This window comes from Barbus barbus (genome assembly GCF_936440315.1).
Source record: "Barbus barbus genome assembly, chromosome: 24".
NCBI lineage: Eukaryota > Metazoa > Chordata > Actinopteri > Cypriniformes > Cyprinidae > Barbus > Barbus barbus.
Window position 1 is genome coordinate 25,406,817 of NC_136752.1, and position 26,201 is coordinate 25,433,017.

The 26,201-nt window shown below is 36.5% G+C and overlaps 1 protein-coding gene across 2 annotated transcripts; it reads right to left on the reverse strand.

The window, feature by feature from the left end:
• Positions 1 to 460: 460 nt before the first annotated feature.
• Positions 461 to 25,840, reverse strand: LOC306843675 (runt-related transcription factor 2-like). 2 transcript variants are annotated; one of them, XM_079375287.1, is made up of 6 exons: positions 24,996 to 25,840; positions 23,537 to 23,693; positions 20,690 to 20,794; positions 9,093 to 9,266; positions 7,760 to 7,921; positions 465 to 3,257 (listed from the first exon to the last, which is right to left on the reverse strand). In XM_079375287.1, exons 1-6 carry the CDS (start codon positions 25,266 to 25,268, stop codon positions 2,770 to 2,772), a joined length of 1,359 nt encoding a protein of 452 aa, XP_079231413.1. In that variant the 5' UTR covers positions 25,269 to 25,840; the 3' UTR covers positions 465 to 2,769. The 2 variants fall into 2 exon arrangements, with proteins under 2 accessions (XP_079231414.1, XP_079231413.1); XM_079375288.1 differs by lacking the exon at positions 9,093 to 9,266 and having other exon boundaries at positions 461 to 3,257.
• Between the last annotated feature and the right edge of the window lie 361 nt (positions 25,841 to 26,201).

Genomic DNA, 26,201 nt, shown 5'->3' on the forward strand with positions numbered 1-26,201 from the left:
GGTTTAAATGGAGATGGATCACACTCTGATTATGCCTGTTATGTCTTCGAGTAATGTGTAACAGTCCCAATTTAACAGACATAGTACCAGAGACACAAACGCGGCACTGAGGCCAACCGTGAGCTTCCAGGACCATCCAAAGCAAATGTTGATCCAGACTTTAGTCCAAGTCAGTGCGTTCTACAGTAGTGCACAATCCCTGAGCTGCTTCCCAGCTTTCATCTCCGGCCAGGTATCTTCAAGGTTCATTGATAAGGCAATGAAACTGTATGTAAATGGAACAACCCGGCGCATGGACCTCTGGCCATTAGTCTTCCCTAAAGCCCCAATGTGACTTTTAATCAACGTCAAACAGGGGAAAAGAGACAGAGGAGAAAGTTTAATGACGGAGATGATATATTTAAAGAGGAACAAAGTAATGCCAGGAAACTATGATAGAATACTATTTTTGAGACGGACGAGATCATTGCAAAAAATTTATTTTTATTTCTCTTACAAAGAAAACTATTATAACAACATACAACAATCAAAAAAGCCAATTTCTTTCACTGTTGTCATGATAATTTCCCTTAAACCCTTTTTCTATCCGTGGATAAAAGAGAACAGGCTTCACAGGGAAGAAAAGCGAGATAATTTAAACACAGATGTGCAAAGGAAACAAAGCATGCAAGAACCAGAGACAAATTTGCTACAAATTGCCCTCAGTTAACCTGTCAGATAAATACTAATTTACAAAAGAAGAAATGAGATGATAATTCAACAAAACTAGGGTGGTGTATTTACCTCCTGTAATATACAACATGGTCTCTGAACGTTGTAAACATTTCGTACACACTCACAGCTATTTCAATTTATACGTAGACGCCCTGATTTGAAGCCGTTTCGCCGTCAGGATGGGATAACCGGGAATGCTGACCCAGATCCTGGGATGAATTCAAGCAACGGCCCTGATTTGAAGCAGCCAAAAGGAACCATGACTAGTCCTGCCAGAAATGCAATAATGGACCAATGTTAAGGTAAAGAAGGTCAAAAACACATCCAACTCAAGCTAAGAGCTTTGGTTTATTTTAATTTAATTGCTTAAATATGGGCTTTACAAGCCGTATAAAAAGCACTGCTTCAAGGAAAGCTTTAAGTTGTTTGGTGAGGTCTGTATAGTTCCAACTGTAAGGCACTCGATAAATATAACTCTGTTAGACGATTGCAGTTGGGTAAATCAATCTGTCGATGACTGGTGAACGAAGGGAAAACTAGTATTCTGAAATTATAAAGCTAATTTGCACATTTCTGATCTGATAATGAAGATTTTCATTAGCATAACTGACAATGTACCACCACATCAATGGAATAAAATGTAGCTACACAACTGTTCAAAAGTTTGGGCTCAGTAAGATTTTTGAATCTTTTGGATTTTTTTTTTTTTACTGCTGCATTTATTTGATCAAAATAGAGTAAAATCATTAATGTTGTGAAATATTACTACAATTGTTTAAAATGTCATTTATTTTTAATTGCTCCAGTCTTCAGTGCCACATGATTCTTTAGAAATCATTCTAATATACTGATTTGCTGCTCAAAAACATGCATTATTATAAATGTTTTTGAAAACAATTTCATATTTTTGTGGAAACTAATACATTTCTCTTTTAAGGAACAACAGCATTTGTTTGAATTTTTTTTTGTATGCATATAAATGTCCTTACTGTCATTTTAGATCAATTTAATGCATCTTTGCAGAATATTAATTTCCTAAAAAATATTACTGACCTCAAACTTTGAATGTTTAAATACTATAAATACAACCCAAATTTACTCCAGCCGTATTGTTGCAATGGGTAATATAGTGCCATAACTGAGTGTATTACCCCTCTTGTTTGAGGATATGAATCCCTCCAGTTATCAGGAAAAGAATATCTGTGTACGATACATCCAGAACCTTCAATATTCCCCCACTGGAATCCTTTCCCAGCCGCATTTGATTAAGCAAAATAAAAGCAAAATAAATTATCCCAGCACATGCACGCTACTCAAAGAAAGCTTGATCTAGCACATTGGCAAACACTTTTGAGCATCCGTGGCTGTTTCTTTGGTTTAAAGCTTTAAAACAGTGAAAAAGCACTTAGCATCAATCAATATTAACTGCTTACAAATGTAGTGTACTTAGACACAGAGACCCAATTTCGTTTTAAACACATTCAATCCCATTCAACTCTGTGTGATCAATTAAGGCACAGAAATTTAAATGACCCTAAATGAGTTGCATTAACTTGAACATAGATGCTTTACAAAAATATTCCCTCTATGACTCAAGTTCCAAATACATTAATTAATCTATGGTTTTTATAAGTTACTTTAAATCCTTTTATCAAATACGTATAACTTAAATGCTTAAGTTAAAAAAGCACAAAAAGAGATATTTGATCACAAACTGTCATACAGATGTTGTTCAGTGCTTTAAATGATATATTAAAAACATGCCAAGACAAGTAAATAATAACATAATGCTAATGAAATACTCGATCCATCTCTATTCCTTCAATTCCAAATAATCCCATCTGTGACAATGAATCCCAGAGGTCAAAAGGTCCAGAATAATGTATTATAACAACAAAAGTCCAATGTAAAAAATACTTCCCTTTCAACAGGTTCATAAATACTTGTGTTAGCGAGGGAAAGTAGCTCAGCGAGACAGGATGAACATCCTAGTAAGGTTTGTGCTTTAAAACCATGCTGTTTGTTTGAAGGTTCCACGCTCACGTAATTGTCCGTTCAATATGGCCGCCACACGCCTTCGTCCATTCTACCAGCAGGATTGAGAAGAGTGGGGGAGTTGCTATGACTTCCGTCTCCCTCCACCCCCCCACCTCCATCGGCCTGGACCGGGAGGTTGGGGTTGACCAGGCTGGTTCCCGTGGATGCGCTAGTACAAGGCGGCATCATTCGGCTGGGTGATCGGTCTCCTCCTGGAACCATAGAGAACTGGTAGGAGCCCGAGGAGGCGCCGTAGTAGAGATAAGGTGTGCTGCTGCTCTGGAAGGGTCCGCTTTGGCTCTGGGTGGAGCCGGGGTACGGCGGAGGAAGGTAGGTGTGGTAGTGAGCGCTGCCGAGGGACATGCCGGTGGTGACGGGGGTGGGCGTGTACGTGAAGGTGGCCGGGTAGTGCATTCTGGGACTGGAAAATCGGCTCTCGGTGAGTGAGGAGAAAGCCGGGAACTGACGCTCAAACTGGCCAGGAAAAGGACTCAAATCTGTCGAACCTACAGAAACGAAGGTTGAGGTTAAGTTTTAGAGAAGTATGGAAGAATTTGAAAACAGAAATTCCAGCAATGAACAATCATGACAACACAATTGAGTTATATTGATTTTTCCCCCCACTTCATTTAAACACAACCCTGTTTAACAAAGTGCATAAACATAGCCACTATGTTAAAACTGTGTTTTAAGAACAAGTTTGACCAACTAGAAGTCATGGGGTAATTAGTCTTACATTTTGGATTCAAATTACACCAATCTACCTTTTATAACTGAATTTAAAGAGTTACGATCAGTCTTGAAGAAAAAAAACAATATGAATAACTTTTAGGCAATTTATGTAATCAGCCCCAAGAGTTAAAGGAGTTTAACAGAAGTTTTTTTTTTCAATTATGTGACATTTTTATTTTATTTTATTGTATGTATTTTTATTTATTTATTTGATAAAAACACATTAAAAAACTCATATTTATTACAATTTAAATAACTGTTTTCTATTTGAATATATTTTAAAATGCAATTTATTCCTGTGATGACAAAGCTGATTTTTCAGCATCGTTACTCCAGACTTCAGTGTCACATGATCCTTCAGAAATCATTCTAATATGCTGATTTTAAACTTTTCTCTCTCTTTTAAAAAAAAAATAAAAAAATATATAAAATGTGAAAAACAGATGTGCTTCTTCATAATTTTTGTGGAAACCATTTTTTTTTTCATGATCACATCATAATTGAAAAGTTCAAAATAATAGCATTTATTTGAAATATAAATATTTTGCAACATTATAAATGTTATTACTGCCACTGTTGATCAATTTAATGTATGCTTTCTGAATAAATGTATTAATTTCTTAAAATATATATATAAAATGTAAAATATTTTGACAAATCCAGTGCATTTTGAACTAAAATAAGTAAAAAAAAAAACAAATTTAAATGACAGAATGTAGCTATTAAAAAAAACACCATTACCTTTAAATTAGAGACATGCAGAGGTGGACAGTTTATCAATTAGTTGGCTTCACTTCCTTGAGGTTTTTCCTCTCTGTCACAGACAAGTTCATGTGTATGTGTATTCATGTGTGCGGTTATAGGTCTCAGTTCATTTGTGTCTCCGGGGTATTTGCATGCCTCTGTATGCTGTGTGCATGTTTAAATTGTTCCTGTGCATAAAAAAGTGTGTGTGTGCATCTGCATTGGTTGCCGCACATAAAACACAACTAGGATGCATAATCGGTCACACATTTGGAAACGTTTAGAGGGGCGCAAAGCAGCATTGTAGCGAGAGAGACAGACGTCTGCACTGTTGTGGGCTCCTGGTATCTTCAGCATTATAAACTGAGGCAAAAACTGCCCATCTGCCCTTCCGTCCTTAACATATTCTTTATTTCCCTCCAAAAATCAGAAACCGCTAATGGTCTGTAGCTAGCGCTAGTGCCAAGGGGTAGAGGAACAAAAAGAAACGGCCTCGCCTCCCTGGCGCGGAGCTGTTTTCATAAATCACACGGCGTCTTTCTTGTCACCATGTCTGCGCCTGTGGGCCGACTGGGTGGCATGGTTAAACGTGGGCGATTTGCGTAGGCACGGCTTGTCGCTAATGCTAGTCGTGTCTCCTTTCCCCCTCTACGCCCATCCCCTTTTTCTTTTATATTCAAAATCTTTGGTTTGAGCAGCTGACGATAATGGTTCTCTCGCCCCGGGCTACACAGAGAGCCTGTGCTCTGAATAAGAGACTGAATGATAAAAGCAAAAAAGTTATTTAAATACATTCTCTGCTAGTCACCAAAAATCCATAGACGAGATGGCGCTGGTCTAGAAAACAGATGCTATGTCTGTAAAACTAATGATTTATTTGGCAAGAATGATTCGTTTCAGGTGAACCAAACAATTATGGCTTATTTACAAGTTTAAGTCATGTCTACATGAGGAATGATGTCACCATTCAACACAGCGCAATAGTTTTTACTATTTGTTTGCTACAATGCTAAAGCTAAACTTGACAGGCAAGTATATAAACACATGTGCTTCAAGCTGAATTTCACATTCTTTTTTTTTTCCGGAAATGAATCAGATCTATAATTCATATTGCAACCAGTATTGCTGCTTAAACTATTTTAAAAAACAAAAATAAATTAAAAGTGATATATTTAGAATTAATTTAGGTTTTTACAATTACTATTTAATTATTTAGAATTATTACAACTATTTAGAAATATTTTCCAAAAGAAAAACTAATAAATGACAAAAGCACATTAAACTAAAAATTGTAATTTAAAATAAAAAAGTTAATTCAAAATATAAATATAACCTATGACAATACATAAGACTAAAATAACACTGAATGAAAAAGTTTTTTGTGTCAAGTGCTGCTATAGTAGACTTTAGTATAATCTGTTGTCATTTACAGATAGTTTTCTCTTTCAGGTCTAATATTGTTATGGCAGATCAGCAGTTGAAAAAAAAAAAAAAGTTTGTTAAAGGTAAAGCGTTTTTTTTTTTTTCAGTGACAGAGGACTGATTTCCCTTAAGATCAACAGAAGTTTTCGGAAATCTTGAATTTAATTTATTTTTTGAAAATTTGCTTGCTCACAGAAAAAAATAAAATAAATTAGACACTTTATCTTTAAAGCTGACATGATCTGAATAATAATAACCCAAGTTTAATAGCACAAACATTGAGGTAACTATCGCCCCCTTGAGTACGGAAGTATATTACCACTGCTGCAACACAAAATGTTGCAAAGACTAATATTCCTGAAGAGTTTTGTATCTTCAATAGACAACAACAATGTGTATTTGCTCTGTTACTCTTACAGTTGAGTTGTGGGAGACATCAAACAGCAGTGTCCTTATCTCACACCAAACCTATTATTAACAAAAGCTTATGTGACAGCATCAAATGAAAGGATGATATACCTAAACTAATTAAACACGACAGGAGGGTGGCAGGCGTCCAGAAGCTGGCAGCCAGCGCTCAGGTGAGGGAGATTCTTATTTAATCACTTTAAGCCTCTCCTGGTTCTCAGGAATGGATGAGGGTGTAGTATGGCAGTAAATGAGAGAGAATGAAAAAACTTACCTGGCACTGAATCAAACAGGTGTTTGGAAATGGAAACTTGTCAAGCTACATTTATTCTTTAAAGGGGACGTTTCTGGGTGTGTTGCAGGGCACACGAGGACAAATTAGCTTATGGGGTGCAAGTCGGGCACCGAGTGGCCTTCCATTCCCCAAAGGTTCTCTGGGAAGCGTAATGCTATAAAGAGGCTTTATTTGCCCGCCACTAGCCTGTTATTATGTCTTGGTCTGTTATTAACAATATACTATGCAGGATCAAAGCCATGGAAAGAGGAGCAAAGGAAACCTGTTTTTCCTTCCCCCCGAGTTTTAAAAATAAGCTCATGGTTCAGTCCAATTTTAAAAACTGTCTCCGTTTACATATATACAGCACCATTAGCTAATAAAAATCAATGGAATTTAAGATTGTGTTTCTAATGAATTATGACACTGAAATTTAATGCTATGATTTGTTAAATATGACTGACAACCCATTACAGAAAAATGATCATTTCAGAAAATAGTTCTCCCAAAATGAAGCCCTGCTTGTCGTTTTTTTTCATACGTTTTTCATGAATCTGATTAAACAGTTATCCAACACATATTAAGGAGTAAATTGCCCAAAATATTTGCAGCACTTCTGTGCACATTTCAGCGCAAAAAACTTCATGTCTTTCACTAACCATCCATAATACAGTTAAACCAAGTTCTAAATTGAAATAAATTAAAATTATGTATAAATATTAAAAATGCACATAACAAAATGACAAAAAATTAAACTTAAAAAATATAAAGTTTAAAAAATATTAAAACCATAATAGCATATAAATAATACAAAAATAACACTGAATACAAGTTTTTTTTTTTTACATTATGCAATGTGTCAAGAGCTCCTATAGAAGATGTTAATATAATCTGTTATCATTTATGGAAGCAGTTAACAAGTTGGTTAATTTTCCTGTGCTGTTAAATTAATGGATTTTTTCAGACACCTGTTATTATTTTTGCAATTCTGCTGGTGGGACATAAATGTGGTGTAGCACTATTTCAAAATTTCTTAATAGTGCTGCACCATGAGTATTTAAATTCAGTTACTGTGATTCTTTTCAGCACAAACATAATAATTTTTTATGCAAATGAGGTTCGAATTCAGCTCGTTCACCAAATTCAGTGCCATTTGAGGGATGAAATGTGGTAAATTTCATTTTAGGAGGAAGATTTAATTTAAAGACTGTAAATATCTCTTAAAATATTTTGACTTTTAAGTAGTAAACTCACCTTTCATTTTCAAATATCTTTCAAAAGTTAAACAAAGTTGCATCATTCACACAAATCCCCATCTTTCTAAATGTGCAAACCACCATAAAACACGTGCCCACCCCGCTGCCCACTGCAGTGTCGGACGCGAGGGGTAGGGGGCGCACCTGCTGTAGGGCTGAGGCTGGAGGTTACCTGGGAGGCGTCTGGGCACATCGCTGATGGAGGGCAGCCCCGTGGCCCGGCTGGACGAGAGCGGGGTGGTGGAGTGCACAGACGGGGAGGCCATGGGACTCAGGTACGACGGGTACGTCTGGTCATATGACCAAGGTGGGGAAGACTGAGCCTGGCGTGGATCTAAAGGTACAAAAGAAAAGAAAAATTTAAGAATGAAAAGTAGTTAAAGGAGTAGTCCACCCAAAGATGAAAACTCTTTGATGAATGCTTAGTTAGCATTCTTCAGAATATCTTCTATTGTGATATCACCTGGGGGGTTTCTCACCAATAATGTTATGTTAATTAATCAGTATAACCTGTCATTATTTTAATTAAAACTGACAATTCAACTGTTCTATTTATATTTGTCTGTCTCAAATAGAGTCTTTGTGTGGTAAGCAAATACAATGTGATCCCTTGGGAAAAGCATTTAAATGAAGGCATTCTCAAACATTTGTCTGAGATGAAATATGTCATGCCTCATAATTCAAGCTTTCTCATATGCCAAGTATCAGTTTTAAACCAGGCAAATAATCGCTAAAGTCAACAAAATATGGTGCATTCCTTCTCAGATTCAGTCTCTTGGCTTGCACACAGTACAGTAACAGGACCCAGAGTACAGGACATGCGCTCTCAGAGCAGTAATTAAGGACAGGTGATATCCTGTTCTCTCACATGACACAACGCACTGCTCTAGGCTGTCCGCACTCAGTTTCCACTTGTCCATCATGTTTCAGTGTGCGATTTCAGCTTAGATAAACCACTTTGTGCTGAGACGAATAGACATTACTGTAACAGTGACAGAGACCAGATATGCCTAAATGCTAGGGAGGATGAGAAAATATAATCGCTCTTAGTAAAAGAAACAACAATTCTGACTGACAGGTTAGCGGTGACTGAAAGGATCATTTACTTTATTCATGTGGTTTTGTGTGCAGATGATATCATTAAAACAGGAACATAAGAAACGTGCACATTTATAAATTAACATTGCCCGGGTAACTGATTAATTACAAGAACATGGACTTTTTTTAACATCAAGATAAGCAAAAAAAAATAGTATCTAGATAGAAAGTGTGAGAAGCTGTGGCTGCCAAGATATATATGTATGAATAATTTTTTAACCAGAAAATAATTTATAAACAAACAGACAAACAAACAAATAAATAAATAGCAATGCAAGTTGCTTTGGATAAAAAGTGTGCAAAATACGTAACTGTAAATATACATCCATCCATTCTAAAAATCCACTTGTCTTTATTCTGTCTATCTATCTATCTATTTATCTATCTATCTATCTGCAATCTCATACCTGTTATCTGAGTCTGCCCCTGAGGTGTGAAGGAGTTGGGGCTGCTAAGTGAGGGCCGTGGCGTTTGCGTTGGCACAGTAACGCGCATGGTGGTCTGCCGGATGCGCTCCAGTTCACTGAGACGGTCAGAGAACAGTCCAGCCTTTGGCGAGTCATCCAACTTCGGCCTGTGCCCTGCAATCAACATACTGCCTTTAACAAAAAATTCTCAAAAAAAGAACAAAACAAACATATTTCTAACATGACACACCACAAATGTGTCAGATATCCCAGCAATGTCACTCTCACTTCTGCTTCTCATGGGCTCCCATGTAAAAACAAGCAACATGTAGTGTGATTCATGAACAAATGATTCTTATGAACCAGTTCTTTTGAATCATTCAAAAAAACTCACAAACTACTGGATTGAGGTAAATGTGTGCCAAATACATAAATGTAAATAGTTAAATATGATATACATCTATCAGTTCTCCAAACTCTTTCTCCTCTCTAGGGTTGCTCGGATTCTGAAGCTTATCCCAGTGTAATTAAATATGACATATTTATTATATCATGCCACATTTGCACCCTAAATGTATTTCTGTACAACAATAATTTTAACGTAATTATGTTAGTGTTAAATGTCCAAATATTAATACAGAACTTATATTAATAGAAATGATATTAAAAGAACAGTGTGATGTTCATTCTGTTTATTATTATTACATAAGAGTTTTTTCTAATGCACAATAGAATTTTAAGCAATTATCAATATAAGCAATATAAATTTAAGCAATCTATCTATCCATCCATCCATCCATCGGCCTGAAATTATATATGATTTTTATACAATGATACAACCCCCCCGCACACACAAGTTTTTAGTGGGTCTTGAAATTGATTCTATCTCCTAGCATGAAAATGTTAGCCAGTCTATGATTTGTATGTATGGCATAGGTTTGCCTATGAGACAGGTGTTCCATTTCCCCTCTATATAAGAGCTTTCATTATGCCCCATGGCATTTGAATCTTTCAAGCCACAATCTACCGTGACTTTGCCATATGGAGTCAAACCGAATCTAATTTCATTTCCATAAAAAAGTTTTAAATATTACATATTCCATATCCTTAAAATATCTATTAATCTGTCCCATCAGGGCGGGCATTTGGCTTTGACAATGAAGTGCTATGCTTGGCATATAATAACATTTTGTTGGCACACATTGAACACTCGTCCTTCCCAGACAAGTCCAAACCCATATAACACAAGACCGCATGTGCCTCCTCTGTGTAGGATGCACGATGACACTGGCCAGCACCTTTCTGGAACGCTATAACAAGAGCGTTTAAGAGTCCATAGCCTCAAGTCTATTCTGGGATAAGACAGCAGTGCGGCCCAATACACAACTAGCCCCTTTTTCCACATTAAAATGGCCCAGTGTCTCCCTCAGACTGCAGCAGTTTTTTTCTGAGAAGGCCGTAAAGTAAATATCAAACAGGAGAAAGAGAAAAACTCCTGCTGGAGTTGGCAGCGCTCCAGTTGGCACCGACAGAACACGTTACCTCTATATCTTGACTAACCGGCCTGCGCCAGAAGAACAAAGAGAAGCAGCAAACACTCAGAAAAGTTTCATAATCAAATCGTAAAAGCACTTTAGAATGTCTAGAATACGAACTACTGTATGAATCGGTATTTAACGTGTCATATTTTATTATCTTAAGCTATAAATCAGTTATAGGTGCTGCTAGACTCTATTTCCAGAAGGAATCTTTCATCTCAGCCCCCCTTAAAAATCTGAGCTTAACTGTCAGCACCTTTACAAATCTGTGATTATGTGATTTCTCTTAATGTACATTGTCTGCAGTGAGTTTTCTCAGGTTATTTCACTCTTAATTCTTCACAAAAAGAAAAAAATTAAGTATTTTTGTCTTATTTTCCATTACAAATTTTTAAACATTCTTAAATCAAGACATTTACTTAAAGGGACAGCTCACCCAAAAATGAACATTTTGTCACCATTTACTCACCCTCAGTGGCGGCGCTATGGCGAGGCTAGACGGTGCTGTAGCCCCATCAGAAACTTGCTTAGCGCCGGCACAGCCCCCCCCAAGGATTTCCAAATGATTTTCCTGTTTTTTAACTCTCTGTGTCACTCTCATTAACATTGAAAAATAAACATTAAAAACCTAAAAAAGTGCCTAATATGTGGCCTATAAACAATTGATATTATGGGGGAGGGGTAAAGCAACAAGCAAGCAACGCGCAAATTTTGTGCAAGATGGTGAACATCAGTCAATTCACTATAAGAGAAAGTGAAAGTAAAAAAACTGATGGCTAATGCTGCATTAACGGCGCATATTCTCTCTGAGACAACGAGAGATGAATCTACTCTAACATATATGCTGATAACGGTATATAACCGTCTTAAATTATTCCCTTAATATTTATTTTTTTACTCGTATAGTGAAAAACATGACAAGAAACATAGTTCGCATTAAACAGGTTGTTTTTGAAAATCAGTGCCTGAAATAAAGCTGATCTTAATTGTCACTGATGACTGCAGTGTTAATTATTTTAATTATAGGCCTATAATTCATTGTATAAATTAATCGACCTGTTTTAAAAAAAATCTTTCTAAAAAACATTTTCAATGAGGAGTAAGCTAATAGCCTATTTTATTATCCTCACAGCGCACCACCACATGATAATTTCATGCAATTTAATAATAAAAGTAATCTAATAATAATAATAATAATTAAAGGCCTAATAATAAGAAGAATGTAACAGGCCTATATTAACTGGAAATGCTAAATCCTCTTAATATTACCAATTTTTGATGCTTATCTCTGGCTATCATCGACACATGATACCATGCAAATTAGCACGGGGAGGTTATCACCCGCGATGTGTGGAAATAGTTTTATGAATTGCTTAAAAAAAAATAAAAAATGTTTTTATTGAATTGAAAAAATTAAAAAATCCGAACTTTCTCTCTTTTCTATATTCGTTCATAAATTATATTACTTTGTAAGTGTCATATTTGGCAGTTGGCATTAGTATATTACTAATGACAGTGGCATATGAGAAGTTTAATACCACAGAAAAAAGCAAAATATGCCTTTTTCGAAGCTGCTGTATATAAAAAAAACTGATAGCTGAAGTTTAGGCGTTCACTACTTTCTCTCAATTTAATTAGTTTTTATAGCACCCCCTCTGAACTGTTAAGCCCCCCCTTATCACCACCAACAAAAAAATCCTGCTCACCCTCAAGTTGTTCCAATACAGTATGAATTTCTTTCTTTTGGTAAAAAGAAGACCATTTGAATAACATGGGTTACCGAACAGTTTACGGTAGCCATTGAATTCTATGGTATGGAAAAAAATACTATGGAAGTCAATGGCTACCGTCAACTGTTTGGTTAGCAACATTCTTCAAAATATCTTCTTTTGTGTTCAACAGAGGAAATGAATAAACTCCCTTAATTTTACTATATTACTAGTAGATGTTTTTATCAGCTGTTTGGACTCTGATGGCACCCATTCACTGCAGAGGATCCACTGGTGATCAAGTGACATAATGCTTAATTTCTCCAAATCAGTTTCCTTGAAGAAACAAACTCATCACAGATGGACTGATAGTGGGTAAATTTTCACAGAATTTTCATTTTTTAACTATTCCTTTAATATCTTAGTCACTTTGCTTCTCAAGTAAATGCATCTTAATTTAAGAACGTTTAGATATTTGCACTGGAAAACGACAAAAATACTAAGCAAGAAAATAACATTTTCCAGCATATTTTACTGACCAATGGCAGAAATGGTGTTTAAGAAACCTGTTTAAAAACATCCATTCATTATTTCCATTTGGTGCCCCAAATCATTCAGAAATTACACACTTTATCTTTAATATTGTGTACGTCTTCTGTAGAAGCATGAGAAATTACACAGGCAAAATAATATAGCATTTCATCACAATGAAAACATTACAGCTAATGGAAAAATCATTAGCTTGCCTCCGAGTGTAACTTCGGGACACAGTTGCATTGCACTCTGCCTTTGAACTCGCGAGCAATGTGACATATGTAAAAGCTAAAAGCTAGCATAGCTCAACCTCCTAGGAAGTGCAGCACTTGAGCAAACCATACCTCACACAAAGCCAATTTATCTACTATAAAAAGCCAAACTATATTTTTTGTGACAAGCTGAATCCAGGCAGTGATACTAATATAAATCCTGCTGGGGAAATAAAACAAAGATGTGCTTTGTGCGACTTAATTTCACAGTGATTCATAAGAAACAATGCTCTGTGCTTAGTGAGACAGCGGACTCTGATCACCAGTAAATTTAGAGTCTTCAACGTACATCCAACCTCCCTAAAGACAGATTTGCAAGGGGTGATATTTACATTTTTCTGGGAGTGTTGAGAATCACTGGAGCAGAAGTTACAATAAGGCCACATACAGGTAATAGGAACACCAGAGATGAATTTGCAAATCAATGGGAATTTTCAGCGAGAGTTCTGGAATGTTAAGTGGCTTGTTTTTGATTCTGTCTGTGAGGAACATGTAGCCACCTCAGTTTGGATAATGTATCCGGTTACATTTGCTCGCCCAAGAAGTACCTCTTGGGGGTGAGGGCAGCCAAGTGGTTAACAATCCGGGCTGCTAACACAAAGGTTTTAGGTTCAATCCCAACGGTGTGGATAAAATACAAAACCAGGAACGAGTGTTAGAAAGATCACAAGCACCGTTGAGCTCGACAGGTTGCCTCAGGGCAGCTGTCACTGGACCTCGGCTTTGAATGAAAAACCTCAGATCAAATACAGTTAATAACTAAATAATAGTCTCTCACACACTGTGACAATTATGATGTATACACATATCTTTTCTGTATGCTTTTGAGAAAAAAAAAAGTTGGCTGGATCTGTGGCCTAGTGGTTTTGTGTCTGATTTGCAATATTTCTTGCATATGATTCTTCCACTTCTTCCCTGTCTACTCTCTATTTTTTTATAATAAAAACTAGGGAAAAATTACAGAAATGAAACACTTCAATTTGAGACATTAACAGTTATGCATGATGGAAAGCTATGACAGGTTATGATAGATAATAAATAAAATTATACAGGTTTGGAACAACTTGAGAGGAACTTTTTTTTTTTTTGTATTCAAAATTGAGAACTTACCCCTGCTTAAATGCAGGCTTCATGACTATAAGGGTCTTAAAATATCATAGTAACAGAGAGTAAAGGAATGAACACCGGGACATCATCTGTATGCGGAGAGGTATTTAAGAGAGCCAGGAAACCAGATGATATCACTGCTGGAGGGAAAGTCCCAAAAATTCCTGTCATCCCCCAGCCAGTGGAGTGAGATTTTTGATAGCTAGCACTTCCATGTCCAATCACAGAGCGGAAGCGCTAACACATTCATTCCAGATGTTTAAATGGTCCTGTAGGATGTGGCCCAGTCTCCAGCTGACACAGATCTTATCTCAGGTTGAGAATCACAGAGCAAAGAGAATCATAATGAAGTAATTCCTGTTTTCAGGCTTCCTTTGATGATGGGGTTAATCTGTATGGCCACACCAACTGATCCAAAAAAAAAACAATGGGGGAAAAAAATTAACGAGTGTGAAATATATGATCTGAGGTTTCTTGGAATATTAGACGTACACCATGAGAAGTGTCAATGCAACACTGCAGCTTAATTTTATATGCAATATATATATATGTGTGTGTGTGTGTGTGTGTGTGTGTGTGTGTGAATAGTGGCATCAATAATATTATTGCATTTTATTTCAATGTGGTTCGTGTTGAAAGAAATTTCAACACGAAAAAAGTATATTATACAAGAAAACTACTTTTAATTGTAATAATATTTCACAATATTACTGTCTTTGGTCAAATTAATGCAGCTTTGTTGAACAAAAGACTTCTTTCTAAAAAAAATCTTAATTATTCCAAACTTTTGAAGGGTAATGTCTATATGATTTCTTAAAAAAAATTTAAAAGCAGTATCATAACAAAAATACAGCAAGTAATCAAAGCTGTGAAACCAATATTGTATTTTAGTCAACTGCAATATTTCAATTAACTGCAATAGAAAACGCATTTGAGAGAAGGCTAATATAACCCAAAATATATTCACTATCTTTCTCCATCAATAATGGCTTTTAACCTCAAACAAACATTGGTATTTGACATAACTACCTGTGGGAGAGGCTACTGTAAATGTCACAAAAACATCTGCTGAATGTCATCCTAACATCTGACAGGGAATATTTTAGAGACATCTTACAGATCTTTCACATCGACAAGACATCCGGGCGACGCACATACAGCAGCCCGGAAATTATGGAAATTCATCACCGGCCGTCATCAACAGGGTTTTTGAGAAAGTCAGCGGAAGAACGGAATAAACTGGAAAAGAAAATCAGAGAAAAAGAGAGAGGGGGAAGGAGAAAAAGGAAAGTGGGAGGAAAAAGCCAGGCTGTTGTGGAGTACTGCCAGGTGTCTGTGTGGTCTTTACATTTCAGCATTTAGGAGGCAAGCCAAGCGGAGAAGGGGTACAGAGACACACACACACACCAACGCAAAAGGCCCTCAGCCCTTTTCAAACCGCAGGCACACTTCTTCATCACCTCCATGCGGATATGAAAGCAGTACGACTCGAAACCGGGCGCCATCAGTATTTCTCGACTTCTAATGATGCAGCACCGATGTACGCAGCAACTATCCAAACACACAAACACAGCCTGACCCGCAACCTCGGCGGTTGGCACCTTCACACGCAGCCTAAACCGATCGAGTCTGCGGTTCTGGTTTTCTCTCCTTCTCCTCTCTTGTTTTGGTTGGTTTTATGTGAGCAGTTCCCATTGTAAACTTAACTCGCCCCAAAGTGACGCCTCTGCAAAGCGAAACCCACTTCTTTTTTACTTCATTCATTGTAAGCTTAAACAATGTCTATCAGTCTTGTGTGGTCTGTTTTGAAAGGAGCGCCGCACGACGCGCCAAAGCTGCCGTTTTTTTACTGTAATATCAGCCGCTGTTATTGCTAAGGCTAAATTATTATCCCCTTTCAACTTGTTGATGTGTGAGATTGTCAAAACAATGAGAATCATGTGTCAGATTTGGGATTTTAGCTTCAAGCAAATCCACTTGAAAGGGGATTTCGAGCAGATTTACTTGTGGTCTCTGCGACTTCTAACATTCGACTGCTGAGATTGAGCTGCGGAGAGACAAAGATGCATAGAGCGCTTCCTAAAGGTGTTACGCAGAGTGACAGTCTAACACTGAATCCATAATTACACAGGGCCCCTGGTGCAGGTATGTTAGCTTAACCAACCCCACCCTGACTATTAGATCAAATGATGCTTAATGAGTGCTATTAGGAGTTAGTGTGTACACAAAGACTCAGACACACACACACACACACACACACACACATGTTGGTTTTTGTGGTTTATGGGGACTCTCCATAGGCGTAATGGTTTTTATACTGAACAAACTGTGTGTGCTATTGCCCTACACCAACCCTACACCTAAACTTAGCCCTCACATGAGACTTTGTGCATTTTTAGATTTTCAAAAAAACACCATTTAGTATGTTTTTTAAGCCTTTTGAATTACGGGGACATAGGTAGTGTCCTCATAAACCACCTTCATATTGTAATACCTCTGTCATACCCATGTCATTATACAAATTTGTGTCCTCGTAAACCACATAAACATGCACACATAAGACACACACACACACACACACACTTCATGGAAGCAGGCATCTCTTGTTAACATTGGACAGGCATATAACAAAAGTTTTTTTATAACAAAAAACAGCATACATGTCATATTATATGGCAACAAATCATTTAATTAATTTTCTTACCACTGACACAACACTGTTGGAATATAATGATGCACAGCTTAAAGTAACCAACTGATATTGTGCTATTTCTGTCCATTTTGTTTTATAAGTTAATGAAATGTTATTCAAAGATCATAAAAACATTCAGATGTTTGTCAGCTTACAAAAAGGCAGCCATTTAGCAACAAGTAGCTACAACATATCCATGACATTCATTCTTGCAATAACCTTTACAATAACAAAAAACTTTCTCCGTAATTCGATTCAAATGTTAAGACAGCAGTCCTGCACTGTTATGACACAACTTCAATAAAAAACAGGTGTGTGGCCATGTGGAACGCTTCTGGCTACCAGAACGACCCACGTGTGAGCCAATCAAGAAGAAACTCACTGAGAGATGTCGGTCACAGTCAAAGACTCAACGCTCTCGTTGTCTAGCGCTTTCACAGTTCATATGGCACCCATCAAGATCTATTAAATACACAAACGCATTAATACACTTCCTGTACTGGATATCAGCCTCAGAGAATGAGGCCTGTGTGGTGAACGAAGAAAAACACGACCCAAATGAACATGACAGCCACCCGTACTGGACATAATGAGGATATTTTGACTGAAATACTCATAATTTTATGTACAAAAACATGTTACAGTTATTTCTATGATTCTCAAAATATGAATGCATAGAGATGTTCCATCAGGTGTTTGGCTGACAGCACACTGCAGGCATTGTCTGAACGTGCGAGACGGGCCTCTTCCCTAATTACCTGCTCATTAACACCAATTTGAGGTTTAATGAGGCAGAATTGTAAATGAGACGTTCTTCGATAAAATCAGGGTGAAAAAAAGTGAAATTATTAGGAGGGCACATGTGATTAGTCGCATAACGATCAGTGTCAGCGAACATATGGACATCTGCACGTGCTCAGAGCGCAGGTGATGTTTGACAAGGTTCATTTATTTTTGGATTCATTTATTTCTCCCTTGTCTCTGTTTAATTGATGCCATGCTCTGAGACTTGTTTAACTGCTGTGAGTGTTCAGAATGAGTGTTCCTGTAGTTGCTTCAAGACATTGACATTTGAATTGTATCTATACGGTCATATACGGTCATTGTTCTCATGAGATGTCACTATGCTGGTCACATGACCCCACCATGTTGCATGTTCAATTCAGGCAAGTGGCATCCAGTTACCAGTTATATTAACAATTGTGGCCGGAAAGGGAAGGTCAAGTTCAGTGGACTGCATTATGGGACACAATATTTCACCCAGTATTTACTTTTCTGGTAAATATAGTATGTATTCATAAAGTTATTCTTTGGTTAATTAAAATAAAACGCTAACAGAAATAAAAGGAAATACAAAAACCTCAAACTTATTTTATTTACACTAGCTGTCGAGGCATCAATTCTCATTTTATTTAAACTAAACTAAGTACTACAATAACAACAACAGGAAATATATAGATATACTTAATAATAATAATAAAAATGACAAAAACACAACAAAATTATTACAATGAAAATTTTAAATATTACCAACTATAGTAGTAATAGTGTACTTACATATATATTGAAGCAATAGTATGTTAGTATGTAATTTCAGTATGCAACCATAGCGCACTGCATTGAATACTGAATCCCACAATGCAATGCACTTGAACTTTCCAGTGTGATGAATGAACTGGAAGTGACATCAACAACTATTTTTAAAGAGACATTTTTACACAAAACTGGATTAAAATAATCATATTTTATGAACAAATCAAATCAACTTGAAGTCAAAATAAATGTATTTATTTTGTCAGTGCATATTAATGGTCTTGTTGTGCACAATTAATTTGTGTAATTCGTGTAATATAAAAAAAAACCTGATTATTTCCATATGATTTAAATAATGCTTAAATGAAACATTATTTATAATATAAAATGTTTAAACATTTTTAAAGAAAATAATACAAATTTAATATAGTGCATATTAAAATATTTTTAATGATAAATGGACTAAATTTACATTCAACCAAATGAGCTCATGTGATGGTAATACAGCACCGTGTTTGAAACATTTTAATCGCAAACTGAATACCGTGTCTTCTTTTAAAAAATAGTAAGCATTAGCACGCCAATATTATGCAATATATGCAGTAAACTTGTGAAATCATTTGGGGTATATCAGATGTGGCATTCTTAATTGCAATCTGACAGCGTATTAAAAGCAGAAGAATATATAAGACACAGCCAAGACAGGAGCTATACAATATCAAATCAGCAGTTCAAAAAAGCCCCCCATAAAAGACCTCTGGTACGCCGACCCTTTCATCTGTTCCTATGCACAATAACACGGCCTTCAAGCCTTTCAAAACTTCACTTATAGATAAGGCAGGAATAGAGGAAGTCTTCAACATCAAAGACCAGGCCTGTAGTTGCTAGAGGCCATTGTAATACAATGAAGAATCAAGACCATGTACGGCCGTTGTGTCTAAGTGCCTTTAAATACTAGTACCATATGTGTGCTCATTGAGAATAGTCTGAAATTCAGAGAGAAAAAGAGAGGCAGAAATGTTGTTAGGGATGTGATAGGCTTGATTTCTACGCCAAGACGAAAGTATATATTTTTTCATAATAAAGTAAAACAGCTGCTCGCCAGACCAGTTGGCACTGAGAGATGTAGTAGATTTTTTTCGCTCTTTTATAAGTGCCATTAAAACAAGCTGATGCAAGCACAATGTTACCGTTGTAGAACCTCTGTGCAGACACTAACCTAACGCCCAGACAGACAGCTTGTAAAGATAACACTGACAGACCAGCCGGCTACCATGAAACATCCTGGAAAAGTGTCAATTCTCTATAGTCAACTTGAAGTCAACATTTTGTCAGTGCACATTCATAGCAGGGTTTTGTTTTTGCAGTGGGCCACTCCTAAATTATGTAATTTTATGTTAATATATATATAATTATAATTATATACATAATATAAAAATCAAAAAAGTACAATTGAATAAAATACTGTATATAAAATATTTGTGAAAAATGTAATTTTTTTTAAATTGAAATAATAATAATTAGTAATATTATCTTATACTACTACATTTATTTATACAACTACTATTACTAATTGACATATTACTTACGTATTTAATTTACATATTAATAAGAATATAAAATGTATATTAAATAATTTTAAATATTCTCTACTTAATCTTTAATACTGTATTTAATGCGAATGGTTCAACTGATTCATTAAGAAGAAAAGAAACCAGTGACTGGTTCATGAATTGGAGAGCACATGCTACATGAAGTTTTTTCCCTCTCGTCACATACAAGTTCACAACTTTCCAAAAATATTCAATGATTCCACTGAATATCCCATTTCACTCTAAATTATAGTATATATATCCAATGAATTCCGCATTAGTCATGGAAGGGATTGTGGAACTTTTATCCATATTTTTAAACATAAAACTGAAAGATTCTCGCTATACTTATACTTCTATAAGATAACAGCAATCCCGAAACCTCCAATCTGTTCAAAGTCATCAATCTGCCTACCCAGAGAGAATTACTTTGGGAAATGATTTCATGACATCAGATTGAGGCCGAAATCAAAAAATAAATAAATCAATCACTAGCACATGCACCGGACGACCGCAAGCCTTTGATGAGGTGCGATTACGGCCCAACAGAGAGGTGAACGTGATGACAGGCCTCATGGATGTGGTTAGTCACAGCAGTATGTAATATAAGGTGTACTCACTCCTTGGCTCCCGCGGTCCGTCCACCGTGACCTTAATGGCTCTGTGGTAAGTGGCCACTTGCGGTGGGTTTGTGAATACTGTAATCGTCAGGGTGAAGCTCTTCCCTGTGCAAACACAGAAACATTTAAGGGCTTTACTCACTGTCAAAGCAAAACTGAGCACTCTGAGCTAATAGTTCAGGGGACATTTAAAGATTTTAATATTAGCATACTTTTTGTACTAGTTTTTTTGTTGAATTTTAATATTCTCAGAATGAAGATCAGTGGGCTGCTGGGAAATTTGGCAACGCTACACTGTGGGGCATCAGCAACCTAGACAGCTCACTTCCCTAAACACCGTTTCCAGACAATTTGTGCTCTCTGGTGGTTTAACACAGGGGAACAAGGGATTAACATGACGCTCCAATGGTTACTACTCATGAATGCCCCTGGTTTGCTGGAGACAGGAAGTAGTGGGTGGAATACTTTGGCAATGCTGAGAAACAGCTGGCAAGACGTGTGGAATATCAGCACCACACAGCAGCACAGATCTGCTGACACTGATTTTATAAGACTTGGGATCATAAAATATAATTAAATACGACCAAATGGCTCTCATAATGTAAAAATAATTTGCACATATTGGTAATACAATATATAGCATGTCATTGTGACCTGGAATCCTCTGAAAATCAAAGAAACCTCAAGTGTCAAAAACCATGAAGCTTTTCAAATCAAAGAACTAAAAGATTCCGGTTGCTATTGCATTTTTTTTATGGCGTGTACAAGCTTTAAACTAAATGTAAAGGTGAAGTGTGTAAACGTTTATATGTTAAAATATTTTTCCCCATGCAGAGACATCCAATATCACATACTCCGCGAGTAGGTACTTCTTTTGAATAAGTAATTAATTAAAGTAATTAAAATATACGTGTGTTTGAAAATTGTTTCAAAGTAATATTTCTACATCAGACGTAGAAATACTTTTCGGTACTGTTTTATGAATACTACAGCTGTGCGCTACAACTAATTTCATTGAGGTTTAAACACACATTTTGTAACTGACTAGTCAACTGGTCTAAATATAAGACAGTCAAGAACACTGTGTGTATATGTGATCCATTTGAAATACTTAAACAATGAATCAAACAGTTGCTGATACCTTATTATCCAAACTGTTCTTATTTTCCATCAAACAGTTATAATTTACAGAACAAAATCAGCAGACGGGATGAACTAAAATGCAAATTCACTCTCATACAGTAGGTGGCGCTTTTGGATAAGCAGAAATATAGCGGCTACCATGTTACCCCAGCACTACACAAATAAAGACTATTTTATTAGGCATCTTATGGCTATAACATGAAAAAATGTCAATGAAAGCTTTCTGAAGAAAGTCAGTTCCCCTTCATTCCTAATGTTTACTCTTTTAAAAATGGTAAATACACTCCCACACCTTGATCTTCTTCCTAGCAGATATTTCTCTGAGCCTGCGGCGAGTGACACGAAGAAAATGCAGGAATGAAATGAACTGAAATAAATTTGTTTTATTTCCATTTAATCGACAAGTTGACTAGTCTCGCACATCCCTTATGAATACTGGGAATTCAGACATACTATTTTCAGATACTGTTTTTTGCCTAAAAAAAAAAAAAAGGAAGTATCCGATTCGAATGCAGCCTGTGACTCTAAATTTGGCTCAACCAATGGTGTGAGTTTGGAGGCGTGGCCATCTGTTTGACTGACCAATTGCAGAGAGGTAAAGTGTTTAAAAAGCATCACTACTTTTTCAATTTTGTGCATTGATTCTAAAAGCACAAACTTTAGCACTTCACGTTTAAAAACGAATAATAATCTGAACAATACTCAAAATTATATAATACACTAAAGACCGTTATGCAGACAGCTACGTTTCCGTCAATGGTTTGAGAAACCTTAGTACAGAACGCACAGAGACCTGTAATTTAATGAGTGCATTCTTACCGGCAATGTGGTGATGTGGTTTCACAACGGTGTTGGCTCGTAACTGATAGCTCAGTACACAGACTGACTATAATTATTCTAAGAATGTCATGTGTCCCTGTGTGACCGCGTATCTCTGCTACCAAATCTCCCTGGAGGATTTCTCCACATGACATTGTGCAAGTGTAGATAAACACAGAATTATTACGCTTAAAAGAAAAACGCATGATGTGATAATACAGTCTGTAACAGGGTAAGCCTGTGTAAAAACTGGCACAAAGTGCATTGTTAGTTGCATTAGCAGATACAATTTTGGGCATGCTTGAATAAAATTGTTTTACAGCATTAAAAAAAATATGTAAAAACATGTTAAAATATTTTTAAATAATTTTGTAGGTAAATATTCATTATTTCTACATATAATTTGAGTAATGCAAGGTGAATTCATTTAAATTGGACACTTGTTACCATTGAGATGTCTGGGAAAAATGGTCCAATTATTCGGAATTATACCTAATTGCGCATTTTAATTAAAAAAAGTTAAATACATTTGGAATGGCTACTAGATAGTGGAATTGGAAACTAGATAGTGATTGAAAAGCATCAACTAGGGTCGAGCATCCATGTGAACTCCCTCAATACTGTTTTAAAAGCATCCCAGGATGATATGTTTAACATGCATGATACCTATATTTCCATTTTTGGTTATTTTATAATTTGGTAGCTGCTAATATTCTAAAATGAAAGCAGTAATAATAAAAAAGGTGTGGCCAAACGTTTGATTAGATTTCACAACCAAGTGTAAACATGCAATGAACGTTTGATTCTCTGGATATGAGCACATTTCCCATTGTAACCTTCATGTTAAGGGATTTAAAAGGTTCAACAATCAAAATATGGACTGACCTCTTCCGCTTCGGCCCACAAAGCGCAGGTCATTAAAGCGGGCCACCTGGTTCTTCATAACACCTGAGGCATTCCTGAGCTCAGCTGCATAATTCTCATCATTCCCAGCCATTACTGTGACCACCGTCCCATCGGTAACCTCTCCCAGGGCCACCACCTGTGGAGAGAACAATGATGCAACGTTTTACACTGTGCATGTGCGCATATGCAAGACGCTCTGCTCAGCAGCTTCTTCAGACAGTTCCTGTGGGTTCTGATTATTATTATTAGCAAGATTTATGCAAATAACTGCATAAATGTGCGTATTTATGCAGATTTAACGTGGAAAGAAATATACGAATTAATTATAATCCTTAATAATACTATATGTTGCTATTATTCAAATCTCATTTTTCTTTAAATATTTTTCTTAAACTTTTAAATGCAAAATTGATTGAAGCAGTCTAAAAAGGTGTGAGGGCCTAGGAAAATAATGAATATGATTCATTTATTTAATAAATCTATATTTAGATTTTTCTTGTATGTTTACACTCTGTGCGTGTCTATCTATCATTATCCTTATTAAACATTCATAAGGTTAAAAAATTTAAGTTACATCAGATTTATTACTATACATTCGGTACATCAGTCACATGCATATTGCACCTAAGGCGATGTGTTTGCATATGATCTTGCAATTTTATTTCATCATTACTAATCTAGCTACTAATCTGGCAAATTGCCTAACAGCTAACCACACCTGCACAGGCCTGACCATAAACACAAGCCAAGAGCAAAGATTCTGCCACAGGCCAGAATGACACATCAAACAGTGAATAATGCCAGAGCAATTTCATTATTTCTTTTTAAATTAAACTTTGTTCCAGTTAAGTCTAGCGCTATTAAGAAAAAAATAAATAAATGTTCACACTCTTATAAGAGTACAAATTGTACAAAGGCTCAATTCAGTCCACTGACACACCAACTCTCTGTGACAAATTTGTACAACACAAACACATTCAGCAAAACTGACTGAAATTCATACAAATTATATGGGAAAATTTTTGTATAATTAAAAACGGATGGGTCGCTATGGATAGCTATTTTACTATAAATAATAGCCTAATAATGACAATAAAAATGTTCAATCTAAATCCCCAGAACATATTACACTTAACAAAATGTGAGCAACACTTTGCATATTTTGCTAAATTATATATTATCATTAATGTCATATAAATATGTTTATTGTAGCCTACTTCAATATTTGTCAGTGCTGTCAGCAGTGTGTTAAAACGGCTTAGAAAATTTGATCTGCACAAGCTTCATATTTTTCACTGGATAAAGTTATGCTGATAAAAAAACTAACAGACAACAATCGTTTAAACACTTTCCATTATAGTGTCCACGTTACATTACTTTAATAAATGACTGTATTCGTAAAGCCTAGCGCATTTATCCAAAATGCACAAGCTCTTACCTTAAACGCAACCGGTAGCGTTTTATTACACCTCCAATGAGAAGGCAAAACCGAGCAGAGAAAGTTTGGACTGTCGGTCCGGACCAGTTCGGCGGGGTGGTCGGCGATGATCTCGGCCATGGAGCGGTTCTCTTGCGCGCGGAGTCTTGGCACCACCGCGCTGTCCTGCTGCTGTTGCTGCTGCTGTCCTGCGCTCGAGTTCACATCATTCATCTTCACCGACACCGGCGGACTGAACCTCCGGCCGGCGCTGGGATCTACGGGAATGCGCATCACAACAGTCAAAATTAGCCAAAGCCTAGCGTATGTCCTCCGTTTGCGTGTACGGAGCGCCGTCAGTCCCTCTCCGTGCGCTCAGCGCTGCAGTCTGATGAGTTTGGGAAGTGCTGCGCGTTACACACACTCAAGCAGACTTCAATTGGCGCTTTGCGCGCAGTCGTCATTAACTACGTTTCCTGTATTAAAAGGCGCTTAATTCACTGCCACAAGGAGATTTTGTACGGTTCGGTCAGCTCTCCGAAAATATATGAAGATTTATTGATCATATCATAGTAGATTAGACAAACTGTCTTAAAAATTATTCAGAAAACGTACGCTCTAGAGCGCGCTGGCACGCGATCGCTTCCAGCCCGGATAAAGACTTACAGTCGGTCGGATTTCATTACATATAAACAATATGTTAAATCAGTATCGCTAATAATAAATATAAGCTGATATTTTGTCTCTGGTGTGTAGGTTCAATGGAGTTTTCCGTAATCGCGCAAATCAAATTAGGCTTTAAAAGGATGAAACGATCGCAGGAGGCGAAATGTTTGTTACATCCAATGTGGTTGGTCTTTGAAGACAGGGATTTCTCTTTTTTGTGGTTCATATAGTTCCAGCATCATGCAATCATTACACTGATGCCACTCAAACACGTGATGTCCCGATCACATCATAAAATTTCAACTCGAGTCATTCTGCAGCTACAGTACACTGAACATTTCTATCTTCAGTCTTTAACTTTGCCTGTGAAAGGCTGCATGGCTGTTATCACTTATAATATCTGAATGGTAACAGGATAAATTGCCTCTTGTGGTTCTGAATAGATTCGGTTTCGTGCATTATGAGAAAATATATCATTTTTATATTTTCCTTGAAATCGGTCACAGAAAGGACATGATTAAATTAGTCTAAGCACTTTTCTCTATGCACAATGGCAATGTA

What these genes read in the sequence shown, in the direction of transcription:
- LOC306843675 (XM_079375287.1), bottom strand. Translation starts at nt 25,268, where the DNA reads ATGCGCATTCCCGTAGATCCCAGCGCCGGCCGGAGGTTCAGTCCGCCG. An exon ending in CGCTACCGGTTGCGTTTAAG is followed by an intron (nt 23,694 to 24,995) that starts GTAAGAGCTTGT and finishes TTCTCTCCACAG; the next exon opens with GTGGTGGCCCTGGGAGAGGT. An exon ending in TGTGCCCAGACGCCTCCCAG is followed by an intron (nt 3,258 to 7,759) that starts GTAACCTCCAGC and finishes TCGTTTCTGTAG; the next exon opens with GTTCGACAGATTTGAGTCCT.